Here is a 15,123-nt window from a genome sequence, read left to right as displayed (position 1 = left end):
AATAATTTCTGAACAATTTGTGCCTGTTTTAGCTTATTTTTACCCTTTTTCTGCAACAACACCAAACTTGCTGTATTTTGACCTATTTTCATCACTTTTTTGTCACATTTCTGCTCCTTCTAATGTATTTTTGCTACATTTCTCCCATTTCTGACACTTCTTCATCATATTTCAATGACTATTCTTTCCTGCACAATTTTTCCACTTTCCAGACATTTTCAGCACTTATAAACTCTTTCCACCATTTTTCCACCTAATGTCACATATGTTGACCAATTATTGTCACTTTTAACCTATTTTCACCATATTTCACGCTTATTTTTGCCAAATTAACCACATTCACCATTTGTCATGCCCATTATTTACCAATTTAAAATTGTTGTTCCAATATTGACACTTTGAACACTGTTTCTGTCTGTTTTTATCCACTAATTTGCAACTTTTAACCAATTTCTGTGGTTTTTAAAATCCCATTTCACCACCTTTTCCACCAATTTTGGTCAATTTTAACCCATTTTATTAGTGATTAAAACCAGTATTTCCATCTTTAAAATGACTATAATAATAACAATAAATGTTCCTGGATAACAGTGGATATTATTCAGATGAATAAATAAATGTGGTTATCACAGATTCATAGAATAATAGACCATCATTTTGCTGATTACAGTGGGGGTCCCCGGTCTCTGGTACCTTTATTTTGGGGGACGCGGGCTGAACAGGTTGAGAACCACTGCTCTAAATTACAACAGAATTGGTTTTAAAATTCAAGTGTTGATCCAGTGATATCTGTCACTGAGTGCTTGGATATTGTCGGTGCCTTATTTTATATTTTGTTTATATGCGGAAATGCAAACTAGGGCCTAATCATGTTGAAATGACTTTCTCCTAAATTCTGCAGCCAACATGAGATCAAAGTTTTCCGTGTTTGACCCCTGAACTAAAACGAGTTGGATCCCCTGTCTTATGTTTTTTTAATTAATTTTTTATTATTATTATTAGCTTGGTATCTAATATTTGTGCAGAGTGAAACCAACATTAGGACCTGAATAAGAGCAGCAGTAATGAAGGAAATAAAAAAGAAACTATGCAGACTGAATGAACAAACTCACAAACACAAAGAGTACGTTTTTCTCTTTCAGAAAGTTACATTAGTAATCTATTACTCAGAGGGAAAACCAGCCTACCATCATCAACAAAATAATACAATGTTCTCCGCAAACAGGAAGTCTGCCTGTTTGTAAAAAAGTCAACAAGCGGCCCGGGGGCCACAAGTGGTCCTGTCTAAGTTTTCGTGCCCCCCAAAAGTAAACGCACAAAATGACTCCCATAAAAACACACAAAACAAATACAAAAATAGATAAAAGGAGAAATAAATACTCAAAAAGACTTTATTACAAGAAACAAAGAGTTTTTGTATTTTTCTCTATTTTTTTTGGTTCAATTTGTGTGTTTTTAAATTCATTTTTGTATAATCTTTCATTTGTATATTCTTCCATTATGTGTAATTTATTTTGTCATTTCGAGTGTTTGAGTCATTTTGTGAGCTTTGGTTTTACTTGTGTATTTTTCTGTAATTTGTATTTGTCTGCCATTTTGGGCCTGTACTACAAAGCTAGATAATTATCTCCTGGATTTAACTCTGTTAGCTTCAACTTACCAAACGTTCTCCATCAGACAGAGGCTGTCCTATGAATCTCAATATCAACTCTAAGTTAGGCGTGCTGATTTCAGCCTGGCTACGTGTGCGCTCTAGTGACAGATGAGGAGATTACAGCTTCAGACCAATCATAATTACAGAGAAACTATAGAACAATTTATGTCACAATTGAGGAATAATTCTTTAAAAATATGAAGAATTAAAATCCATAATTCAGACCAAAACCAACACTGTTGCTCCTGTCAGCGTCACATCAGACCCACACAGTGACGTGTTCACAATGATCCTCCTTTTATTGGACAGCTTGTTTTCTAAGAGATCTGATTGGTCAGGAGGCGGGACTTTGGTACTCACTCAGATCTTATCCAGAATAAAACCTGGTCCTGACCAGGTTAGTCGTTCAGCCTAAGTTACCATGGTGATTTAGCTCCGTAAGATGTTAGCCAGCTTTGTAGTATAGGAGACTGATTAAATCCATGAAATTAGCGTGATAAGAGGTAATCTAGCTTCATAGTACAGGTCCTTTGTGTATATCTGTTGTCAGATTTGGATTTTGGAGTTATTTTTGTGTTTTTGTAATCCTTTAGTGTATATATTTTTTGGTCAATTTGTGTGTTTTTTGAGTCATTTTGTTTTCTTTTGTTGTGCCTTTGTGTATTTATCTGTATTTTCATCGTCATCTTTGGTTTTTGGAGTCATAGTCATGTCAGAAGATTCAGTAATGGTGAATTTACTTACAGCTGGTCTCTGAAGGCAAAAACACAGGACTAAAAATTACACAAGATGACTAAACATATATAGATAATATTTTTCATTGTTTTAGCTCATTTTCAGGATATAAGATCAATATATCAAAGAGTGAATGTTACCCTATTAACAAACTGGCAATGCAAATGTGTCCATCAGATATTCCTCTAAGTTTAGCACCTCTGGATTCAGGTATTTGAGTGTCAATATAGTTAGATCCTTCAAATCTCTTCATTCTGCCATTTTCTCCCTCGTTATTTGAAATTAAATCTAATTTTTAAAGATGGGCTTCACTCCCTCTCACGTTGATTGAAAAAATTAATACAGTAAAGATGATTTTGTTACCAAAATTTATTTTGTTTCAGTGCCTGCCCATTTTTTTTTTTACCACAAGTTTTAAAAAAATCGATTGATAACTATTTCACACTTTTTGTGGAACGACAAAACACCTCGTGTCAGACACAAAGAACTTTAAAGTTGAACATTTGATGGTGGCTTGTCGATAAACTACTCCAACTATTCAGCTCTTCACCTGCAGACGTTACATTTATTTACATCTCTCACTGTCAGACAGCTTCTCCTCATGCGTCGGAAGTCAACAAGTTCCCCATCCAGCACTCAGTCGATAAATGAGGGCATGTCTTTTGAGGAAGTGTAAACCAACCTCCACCACCACCTCTTCTTTTTTTTACTTTTTATTTTGTTAAAAAGTAAAAATGGAATGGAACAGTGTACCTATTTTTTACTTGTATTGTACTGCACATGAATAAAAAACATTACACAAATATACACAGAAGGAAAACAAAAATACTGAACAAAGACAACAAAATACACAAAGAGCAAAAAATACATACAAAAATGTACACAACACTAACCACAACTAAAATACACAATACAACTACAAAAATACAAACAGAACCAGGGGGTATTTCATCAAACCAAGCTCAGGGTTAAGTCCAAATTTAAACTGATAGTCCGGCCTAAATAAACTGGATTCTAACTGGAACTGTTTCATCAAAGAGAAAACACCTCAGTTACCATAGTAACAAGTTTAACCTGCAGACTCACTCATATGAAACCACATCATTCATTTTGATGAAGTCATTTAACGTTGCTTAAAAACAAAGATTTACAAGAAGAAAAAGGAGTTAAAAAGACTTAAATACAATATTTAAAAAAAAAAATTAAACAATATGACGTTAAATGTTTATGATTTAAATCAATACAAGTGATAAAATAAATGCTTTATGTGTTTAATGTGTACCATACTCTTTAATGAGACGATCACATTCTCCATCTCTGATCATTAAATCAGCCAATCAGCTGTCAGTGTATGACTTCAGAAGTCATACACTGACAGCTGATTGGCTGACTAAAATGTAGGCCTGGCCAACAAGAGGACTCTAAAAACAATGACAACAAAAATAACAGATTTACGACATCGACGACAAAAATCACACAAAATGCCTCAGGAAGTCCTCTAACATGTCTGACATAAGCTGGAGTTGCTTTAGAAACAATGTGAACGCAGTTAAAGTGATGTCAGCACTAGAACCACCAATAAAAGCAATTTTCTTATCTTTAATCTAATATTGTCTCAGCCTGAGGGAATGATGGGCTTATTTCTGCTTTTGTTAAATTAATATTAAATTCTCTTCCTGGGTTTGTGATGATGTGGTTTTAATTTTCTTTTGATTTGAAAAACTGAACTGAGACTTTGTGGATCATTAGAACACGTCCTCCATCTCTGATCATCACTGTTAAACTGTTTATTGTAAGAAAATAAAACACAAACAAACATTAAACTCCATAAACTTGTTTTATTGAAAAGCATTGAAGTGCATATGATCACAATTACAGTGGTTAAACAATATAGAACTAACACTGGATTATAAAGAGTTACAGTGGTTCTAAAACTGGTTCTAACTCTTACTCTGGTTCCATCAGGATGGCTTTGGTTCCTCAGCAGCTTCAGCTCAGTGTGATGTCAGCAGTGTTTGGGATTCTCCTCTTAATGCTCACCTTCCCTTTGTCTGGAAACAAGTGGAGAGTTAAACTCAGAAACTCATAAAAGCCAACATGAAGGTGATGAAGATGATGGTAGTGATGGTGTCTCCTCACCCAGTAGGTCAGAGCGGTCCAGGAGAACCTCTAAGTCCTCATCACTGATCACCTTTCCTGTGGACGACTTCACCTCCCTGATAAACACACATATATATATATATATATACACATATATATATATATATATATACACATTTATATATATATATACACACACATATATACACATTATACACACACACATTATACACACAATGTGTAAATATACACACACACACATATACAGTATACACATACACACACTGTATATATACACATACATACATTACACAAACATATATACATTACACAAACACCTGGCAAGACAAATTTATTTGTATAGCGCATTTCATACATGAGGCAACTCAATGTGCTTTACATGATAAAACATACACATTACACACACACATATTTATACATTATACACACACATATATACATTACACACACCAGCCTTGCCATCCTTATTTTCATCAACCATTCATCCTTACTTCCATCCATCCACCTACACTTCCATCTATCTATCCATCCATCTACCCTTCCATCCATCCATCTAGTATTCCATCCATCATCCATCCATCACCTCTCAGCTCCTCGTGCTCTCAGTAGTTCTCTCAGTTCGTTCAGATCGATGCAGCTTTTATTTTGGTTGAGCTCAGCTTTGCTACCTTTGAATTTATCTGTAAACAAACAGATTCAGTCAAACTCTTCTTACTTTACAAACATCAGTGATTTTTTAACTCCACGAGGTGATCAGGTGATGTGTAGCACAATAACATGGCGTGATGGTGAAGCTGGACACTGAGAGCTAAAGGTCACATGACCAACATTCATGTCAGCATTAGAATAACAACCAATCAGAGCATTAACACATGAACCAACAAAGGAACTGTGTGATTGTTTAGTGTATTATTTACTATATTTCTCTCTCAATGTGTGTTTTTTTTTGTTGTCATTGTGTTTTGAGTCATTAAGGTATTTCAGTTTATGCGTTTTAGCTAATATATATATATATATATATATATATATATATATATATATATATATATATATATAGTGCATTTTCATTGTCTTTTTGTATTTTTCTTTTTGTTGTTTTTTCTCATGAATCATTTTTGTGTTTTCTTTTATTAAGTGTATTTTTATTGTTTATTTGTGTGCTTTTGTTGTACCGTTGTGTATTTTTGTTGTGTGTTTGTAGAACACAGGAAACAAAGAGTTTGTTCTGTGAAATTTTTTGGTTATTTGTGTATTTTTTGTACTTTTGTGTATTTTTCTGTAGTTTTGTTTGTTTTTTGGAGTCACTGCAGTATTTTTGTTGCCATTTTGTGTTTTTAAAGTCAATTTTGTGTTTTTTTGGAAGTTTTTTTATGCACTTTTTTTGTCATTCAGCATTATTTGACCATTTCTCAATGAAACATGAGGATGGTTTTCTCACTTTTGTGAATGACCATCTGCTCCAGCTTCCTCTTGGCTGAAGCTCTCTCCAGTATCTTCTGGTCAATAGTGTTGGCGGTGACGAGGCGATAAACCACCACTGGTTTGGTCTGTCCGATGCGGTGGCAGCGGTCCTGAGCCTGCAGGTCGGCCTGAGGGTTCTGAAAGGAAGGCGGAACATCAGTGAAACCTTTCCAACTCACTGGCCCTCATTTATCAATCTTGCGTAAAAGCAGGTGTAAATCTGCGTTCACAATGTGTCGTATGACCAACGTGAGGTTTATCAAACATTGGTATCTGATCAATCCCAGCATACCAATGATCAGGTGTTGATAAATTTAGCAGCTGAATTTGATTGTCATGAACATGTTACGCCCTCCTGTTTCAGAGGCCCCGCCCACCGAGGTCCAACAACAAAATAAACTTTTCCAAGATGAAAATCATCATTTTTCACATCAGAGGTGGATCAAAACAACAATGTGCTTTTTGAACGTGTGAAAACTGGACTTAAAGGAACTCATTTAAAGAGGATCAGCAACTGCGCATGTGAAGTCTGCCCCCCTGTGTGCACTGAGAACAACTACACAGCATAGACATGAATATGACATCTATATCAGCCTCAGTCCACACGCTTTAGGCAATAAATAACACATTAAAAAAAACCATCGAAACACTTACGACTAAATGTTGTCTCTTGTCTTTGTTTTTATGCCTTCAGCCAATTTCACCAATAATTCGGGGTTATACAGCATTCCGTAAAAAAAAAAAAAAAAACCAGTATCAGTATAACGTGGGCTTTTTAAAATTTTATTTTGTTTAATTGGTTTTAATGATGTTTGTCTGCTTATGCTCTAATGACATGAGGTTTGGTTAATACTTTAATTATGGTCTAACGCACATTGTACGCTCAGGTCTGATAAATGAGGGCCGATGTGAGCGTGTGCAGCACGTACCCAGTCACTGTCAAAGATGATGACCGTGTCAGCAGCTGTCAGGTTGATTCCCAGTCCTCCAGCTCTGGTGCTCAGCAGGAAGAGGAAAACCTCTGGGTCTCTGGAAAACTTGGTCATCTAAAAGAGAAGATGGGAGGCTTGAGCAGGGTTCTTGCCAGTGCTGTTGAGCGTAGGGGCCCATACGCAGTGGTTTTGATCCCCTACACGGTGTGTTGTGTTTTTTTTCTTAATTGGTACAGTCAGAATAATTGTTGCACACTTCGACTTCCAGGCGTGCATGGGTTGTTTTAACTCTTTTTAATCTGAATAACTCAAACACATACATCAGCCGCACCATGTATTTAATACAGGCAATCTACTCGGATGCTCCCGTCTTCACCTGAGGACCCCTGCAGCCACTTAGCTGCCTGAATGCATGTTCCTCTTTGTAACCGTAACCACCGTATAATATAAACAGTGTAGCTTCAACCAGACGTAGCTTTTATCAGCACGTGAAGCTGCTCCCCATGGTTACAGTATAACTCACAACGAATCATCTACATGTGCGTGCACTGATGTGAATAGTGTCGTTTTGGACGGGTTCAGGTTTAAAGGGAACATATTATGAAAAATGCACTTGTGCAGTTTTTAAATACACAAAATGTGTTCTCTGCATTTAACCCCTCCCTGAGGAGCAGTTGGCAGCAACGCTGTAGCTGGAGCAGACACCCGTTATGTCGCCCCGTATCACTGATCTGACATGTTCGTGACAATGCGACGCAGCGGTTGGAGAAAACAAATGATTATCACCTTAAATGCACTATTCCTGTAGTTAGAAAAGCAGTGGAGGAGAAAGTGACGTATCAGCTTAACGCTTCGGTGAGAGTTTGAATGACTGCTGCTGAGATAAACGCACCCTGAAATGCTGAGACCGACTCACAATAACAATAGCCGCTTAAAAAAAAAAAATTGTTTTACTGTAATGTGCAGTTTTTTTGGCTGAAAACAACAACAACAGTGTGGACAGCAAAAAAAAAATCGATTTGGTGATCATTGATCTCCCTGTAAAAGAGTTAGATATGAAGTGAGTGTCTATAGACATGCCCACGAGGAATGTGCGTTATTTTATCATTTATGATTTATCGTCAAAAACATTCTCACCGGTAAGAATTTGTCATCCCATGATATAAATGATAAATTCTCATGTTGGAAATTAGCAAGGGCCATGGGCCATTTGTCCCTCAACTTAGCCAAGAATGCCCCAAAAAAACCATGTTCCACAGACCAAAACTTCCCGTTTGTTGTCAACAGCTTAGTTCACAGAATCTCTGCACGGTGTGCATTGCCACCGCCCGCAGTCTGTGTGTGTGAGGTGCTCGTCTCAGCTACCTGAAACTGCCGTGCTTTGATACATCATGGACTGCTACTTGGTTAAAACCAGATAAACATCCAACAAAGGGAACCGATTCAAGTTCCTCCATCAGATCCACTTAAAGTTCCACAAACATGGGGACAGAGATGAACCTGTAGCAACACTTATAAACTGGAAACTCAAGGTTTCCAAGTCATAATGTGGAAACCTTGGTTTCCACGTTATGACCTGGCATAGTAGCATAGTTAACAAAAGCTAACTTTACTAAGCTAACCCACCGACACAGACTGGGTTAATAGCTAACGCTAACCACTCCATATAAGGAATAGACCACGTACAAAGAAGACGGCTTACTGTCATAAAACAATCGATTTGTTTATGGTCAGAGTTTTTCACTTGTATGGAAGAATATAAACTAACAATTCAATAAAGAACTTTTAGCTTTAAAGTAATGTAGTAAAAGAACAAAAAACAAACAAAACAACTACTTTAGCTTTACTTCACTAAATTTGGTCCACAGAGTTATACATTTCCACATCTTCTGGGGTTGGGGGATGTGCCTGGACACCCTCCCTTGCAAAACAACGCGATCCCCCTATGCTGTAAATCATCTCTGGTGAGAACCCTGTTGAGGGTGGAGCTACAGAGTAAAATAACACACATTTTCCTCTCGCTCTGCATACGCCATGCTGCCGTCCAGCCGGCTGTACTGGAAACCTCGCAGGTAGCAGTAATCCATGAGAATATCCAGGATGGAGGTCATCTGACTGAAGATCAGAACCTGGAACAGGAACAGAAGGTGTGTTGGTCCAGTGGTGGACTACAGTGAAGAAGGAGCTGCTCTACCTTGTGTCCTCGCTTCTTCAAAGCAGGAAGAAGTCGGTCCAGGATCAGGAACTTTCCAGAGCTCTTCACCAGCTCCTCATCCACCTGCAGAGACCAGATCAAGTTACTGTAATGGAGATGCCTTTATGGGTACTTGTACTTTTATACGTTTTAACAGAAGTAATTCATTACATGTCTACACCCAAACGTCACTGAGTACATTATTTTTTTTTTATTTCTGTTTCGTGGCACATTGAACATAATCCATATGTACCTAATTGTTCCATTTCTGATCAAAACCATTTTCTATGGTTCAGCTTGTGGTTTCTACCCATTATGTTGTTACAAACATGGCACATTTGGCATGTTTTAGAGTTTATAAATGTATCTATACTTGCTTTTTTATTTTAAATTTAATTAATTTGTGTTATTTTATTTGAAAAAGAATTGTACATTTTGACAAACCTTTTATTTTAAACAGATGCATTTGTGGAAAATAAATCAAGATTTAGTCTCTTCCTTTTTAAGTTTCTACATGAGATGTTTACTGTATGCAAGATTTATTCCCAACAATAAATGTGGGGCATGAAAGTAACTTAACTTTTACTTTGATTACTATTTAATTGACCTACTTTGTTCTTGAGACAACTTCAATCAAATAACAGTATTTCTACATGAGTAGATACATCTTTACTCTTTGCCGCTGTGTCAGAGACCACGTGAGAGGATCTGCTCCCTAATGTTGGACCATGTATGAGCGTTACCTTGAACTCCTGTGTGGCGGGGTCCAGGGGGTACTCCACCAGGTACGGGTGGTTACAGCATCTCTTCAGTAGCATCAGAATGTTCTGCAGCTTCAGGGTGATCTGAGCGTCCAGCGGGCTGCTGACATCCAGCACCACAGAGGAGGAGGAGCTGCAGAGGAAGAACATCAGGTTCTCAGAGAAGATCAAATCAAATCTGTTGTTTCACAACTAAGAGGTAAAGAAAAATAAAAGAATCATCCATGTTTGTGTGTTTGAGTAGATTTAATGAAGTGAAGTGAGTGCAGTACTAATTCATCCAAATATTAAAGCAGATAACTTTGAAAGTAACATCTCAAAGTAACTAAAACAATGTATTTTAGTAGAGGTGGGATGATTAACGATATTCATGATTATCTGCAGAGGAAAAAAAGACCCAAAAAATGTAGTTTGAAAAATAATCCTGCTTTTATTGGACGAACTCTGGACATACTTACTCTGGCTTTGACCTTTTTAATGCAATAGGAATATAAAAAATAAAATTAACAATAACATAAATGGCTACGTTTACATGTGATCTTTAATTCAGAATAAAAACTAAAGAATAAAAATCACCTTATAAACTCCTAATTCTGAATAAAAATGGTCATTCCGAATTAAAGTTAAATCCAAAGTAAATGGCTGGTTTATTCTGATTCATGAGAGTCTTGAAAATTAAACCCAATCATGACATTCTTCAAACAAATGTTCCTGTGTGTGCTCAGAGTGAAACTCTTGATCCAGAACAATAGCTAACCTACGGCCATGGCTAACATGCAGCTGTGGCTAACGGCTGTGGCTAACATACGGCGGTGTCTAACGCAAGGCTGTGGCTAACTGTACTAATAAAGTAGCACCTATGGCTAACGTACGGCGGTAGCTAACTGTGGTAACAGAGTAAGAGCTGTGGCTAACCTACGGCCGTGGCTAACAGAGTAGCAGCTGTGGCTAACCTACGGCCGTGGCTAACAGAGTAGCAGCTGTGGCTAACCTACGGCCGTGGCTAACTGTGCTGACAGGGTAGCAGCTGTGGCTAACGCAAGGCTGTGGCTAACTGTGCTAATGGGGTAGCAGCTGTGGCTAACACCACGCTGTGGCTAACTGTGCTAACAGGGTAGCAGTTGTGGCTAACGCAAGGCTGTAGCTAACTGTGCTAATGGGGTAGCAGCTGTGACTAACGCAAGGCTGTGGCTAACCTACGGCCATAGCTAACAGAGTAGCAGCTGTGGCTAACGTACGGTTGTGGCTAACTGTACTAACAGGGTAGCAGCTGTGGCTAACGCAAGGCTGTGGCTAACTTACGGCTGTGGCTAACGTACGGTTGTGGCTAACAGAGTGCTAGCGCTGACCTTTGAGTCGACTCATTTTGGACTCTCTCCAGATACTTCTCCAGGTCGTACTCTGGGTCTGCGTACTCTTCACTGTAGTCGATCATCTTGCGATTGCGTCGCTTTGGTCGGCCGCTGGGTGTGAGTACAGCTGGAGTCTCCGTCTGAGAAAGAAGAAAAAGGAAAGAAAACAACACAAATACAAAACAAAAACGTAAAAATCTGCCATTATTTCCGTCTATGATCGACTCAAAGAACAGGACACCTGTGAACATTCACACTGTTTTGTTACCTTTTCTTGGCCCAGCATCTTGGCGATGGTCTTGTTGACCACGGCCGTGTAAAACGCCTCCTGTTTGGAGGTCAGAGGAGCGTAGACGATGATTTCCTTCTTTGGAGGAACCTCAAGGGTCACGTCTGACTTCAGCCGCCTCAGCAGAAACGGAGTAAGAATCTGAAATCAAGCAAACACTTCATCACTGCAAAAATACTGAGGACAGGACTCCAAAAACACACAAATTTACAACAAAACACAAAATGACAAAAAAAAAAAAACAACAAAAAAGACCACAAATGATAACAGAAAATACACAAAAAACAATTCAATACACAAAAAAATAAAAATACACAAAAAATGACTCAACAACAAAAATACAGAGGAAAAGTACAACAAAAGCACACAAAATGACTGCAAAAACACAAAATGAAAGAAAAAATTAAAATACAGAAGAAAAATACAAAAAGGACAAAAAGTAATTTTTGTAATCATACACAAATGCATATGCATAAATATGTGTAGATAATATATATAGCTTTTGGAGAACCTTGACATTTTTGTTAACTTTTGTCCTTCCATCATATACAAACATGCATACACCAAAGGCATGAAAAAGGTGACAAAAAAATCCAATGTACGGGATCCTTTCCTAGATCATTTTTTTTTTATTTTAACATGTAAATTAAGCAATCTTGAACACACTGAAGAGTACACTAAGACAAAATACACTCTTTTCTTCAAGAAAAATAAAAAACATGTATTCACGCAACTCTAATTAAAAATCATGTGTAAGCTCTAATTGAATGGTAGCTATAGATTGTACTGACGGATTATTTTTACTGCTCATTTTTTATTATTTATAATCATATGCCATAAAAAGATGCATGAATGAGAGCAGCATTAATGTCACCCAATGTCCTCTCAGGGATCAATAGTTTACTGAATCTAAGCAGGTTTACTAAGTTTTGATCAACTATATTTAAAATAACCTAATTTAAATAATCCTGATGATATTATTCCAGATGATTAGACAAAAATAAATAGACACAAGATACTTCAGTTATTACACCACGAGGATCCAGAATCTTAGAAGCTATCAAGTTATCGTGAACGTATGATGTTTCACTGGGGGTTTCCACTGGTCGCTGCGCCACGGCACCGATCCGGTTTTTCACCACTGTCCTGTAATCCCCACCGGTTGCGTTTTGAGTGCGCCGCGGTGCACTCCGGTTGGACGACTGTGACGTCATGAGACAGAGGAGTTCTCACGATATTTATATAATGGCGCGAGAACGCAGTTAAAGGTATGTGATATAAACGCAACAATAAACAGATAAACAGGTCAGTGTTCCTAACGAAGGAGAACAAGAAGGTTGGACTCTATGGATTTGTCATAGACACATTTTTTATCAACAGCCAACAAAGAGATAAAACTGCACCAGTAAAACATGAACTAAATCAAAGTTGCTGCAGTTTACAGTGCGTTACAGTATGAGAGGAATCAATATAGTGGATGTGATTTTGTTTTTACACATTATGACATATTGGTGATGTATTTACAAGAAATAGAATCTGAAGTGTTTTATTTTGAAAAGTAACCGGATATTTTATTGATGAGAACGTGCTTATTTTCCTGTTTAGCTTCATTTGCTCTGTGCTGATTGATGCGTCGTGCTCCGGTGTCCGCCAGAAATAGAAGCCCTGTGTATATCTGGTGGAGGGCACCGGACTACCACATCTGGGAAGGAGCAGACACGCACCGCAGCAGACCTGGTGGAAATTAACACATACACTAAAGTGGAAACCTATCAGCTCTGGTGACGAGGCGGTGACGTAACGCAGCGGAGCCGCATCCAGTGAAAATTGGGGGTCAGACTCTACAATCCCTGGAATCAGTCTCGTCCACAAAAACACACAACTTGTACCCACAGATCTTCTGCAGCTCTGATGAGATGTTGTTCATAATAAACATTGATCACATGAAGTTGACGGAGGCCCCTCCCCCCCTGTTCGTAGCTTCACCAGAAACGGGTGTAGCTTCACAGACACAAAAGTTAAGTGTGAACTGCTCGGCTCTGTATTTAGGAGTGCATGATGAGTTGCATAGTTTTTTTTTGGCAGTTTAGTCGGTGTTGTGGGTGGCCGATTCGACATGTTCAGCTCTGGAGCGGGAGGGGTGCGGGGCGGGTGAATGAATGAACGGCCCCTTCATGATAACGGCGTTTCATTCACAATATGTCACCTTCAGTGGATTAAATTTTTAATGGCCGATTAAATGATTCCTTAACGTGGAAGATAGGGATGTAACGATTAATCGTAAGGCAGTTAAAAATCGATTCATAGGTACAACGGTTCACATCGATGCTCTGAAAATTGAATCGCAGTACTTTTTTTAACCAGCAGAGGGCGCTATATATTTATCCTTCCAGAAGCGGACATGACGGGCGGAATCTGCTACTATTTTCTTTCTGGCCGCCATTTACTGTTAAACATGCTCATAAATGATTCTTTACTCCTTTAGCACCAAAAGAATATCTGTAATATTACTTGAATATCTGTAAAAGTCAGGTTTTTCTATTAGCTCTGTCTGCTAGCATAGCTTCTCTTCTTCACTGGTGGAATAACTGCATGCCAACCGACCACTGGGTTACCAGCGCCCTCTGCTGGTCTAAACAAATATCTGACGTAAATACAGTAAAATGACTGGTTTTTTTTTTTTTTTAAGTCCAATTGTTAAGGCACAAAATACATTTTCAGTTGCACTTTTAAAAAGAAAAATAACTATTACGCAGTTTTGAATTGTTTATTATAGAACCAGAATTTAAATTAATAGGCTTCTTCATTTGTATTATTCCTTTATTTATTTCATTCAAGATTTATTTTTAGTTAAATTGCATCATTTTGAATAGTTTATCAAGGGATTCTTTTGACAATGAAAAATAAAAGGAACATAGTATAGTATTTTCCCCAAAAAAATGAAGGAATATTTTTCAGTCATTTGTCATCATTCCCATTTTGTAAAATAAATCGTGAGAAAATCGTATCGTGAACCCAGTATCGTGAATCGAATCGTATCGGGAGTTGAGTGAATCGTTACATCCCTAGTGGAAGATATAGGGCCCTACATACCTGATAAGCATCTGCGTGTTCTCCCGTTCAAGTGAAACCGGTCTAGTCCACTCCTGTCACCTGTTCCAAGCAGGTCCATACGGAGCGCGAGCACTGAGGGCTATGCACTCACATATTAGTCCGCCAGGAAGTAATATGTAGAAAGTACATCCGTTTGTATATGCTAGATGTGTGTGGAACGGATTGAACCTCCAGCGTGCAAAGTAGTAAACAGCCTATGACGACAAGGACGGCACCCACCAACCAAAAAAAAAAAAACTCATCGGATCGATACAATTCACATAAATGACCTATTTAGAGTTAAAAATGGAGAATTTCGCCAAAAAGCGACTGATTTGCATGCATAATAAAGTAAATAAATATTTTAAAAAAGCGAAACATTTTTGTTCAACATCTTGTTACATTAATGACCAGTTGTGGCATTTTGGATTTTATTACTTTTTTTTTAAATATATAACAATTCGGGTCTTGCTACATTTCGGGCTCATAAAGGCTCCGCCCCCCGTGATAAAAGTCTCTGCTCTAACACAA

General features: G+C 37.8%; 1 protein-coding gene across 2 annotated transcripts in view; it reads right to left on the bottom strand.

Annotated features, from left to right (window-relative positions):
• Positions 1-4,212: 4,212 nt before the first annotated feature.
• hells (helicase, lymphoid specific) overlaps positions 4,213-15,123 on the bottom strand; it is a 44,830-nt gene continuing 33,919 nt past the window's right edge. For both annotated transcript variants that reach the window (XM_028468139.1, XM_028468140.1), the window contains exons 14-23: positions 11,479-11,640; positions 11,208-11,350; positions 9,841-9,991; positions 9,098-9,181; positions 8,913-9,032; positions 6,901-7,017; positions 5,949-6,108; positions 5,094-5,190; positions 4,529-4,605; positions 4,213-4,440 (exon numbers count right to left, since the gene is read on the bottom strand). In XM_028468139.1, the coding sequence (XP_028323940.1) occupies positions 4,379-4,440; positions 4,529-4,605; positions 5,094-5,190; positions 5,949-6,108; positions 6,901-7,017; positions 8,913-9,032; positions 9,098-9,181; positions 9,841-9,991; positions 11,208-11,350; positions 11,479-11,640 (1,173 nt within the window). In that variant the 3' untranslated portion in view covers positions 4,213-4,378. The remainder of the gene's footprint in view (positions 4,441-4,528; positions 4,606-5,093; positions 5,191-5,948; positions 6,109-6,900; positions 7,018-8,912; positions 9,033-9,097; positions 9,182-9,840; positions 9,992-11,207; positions 11,351-11,478; positions 11,641-15,123) is intronic.

Source organism: Gouania willdenowi, chromosome 15 (genome assembly GCF_900634775.1).
Source record: "Gouania willdenowi chromosome 15, fGouWil2.1, whole genome shotgun sequence".
Classification (NCBI taxonomy): domain Eukaryota; kingdom Metazoa; phylum Chordata; class Actinopteri; order Blenniiformes; family Gobiesocidae; genus Gouania; species Gouania willdenowi.
Note: the sequence above shows the minus strand (reverse complement) of the source record. Positions and strands in the feature narration are given on the sequence as shown.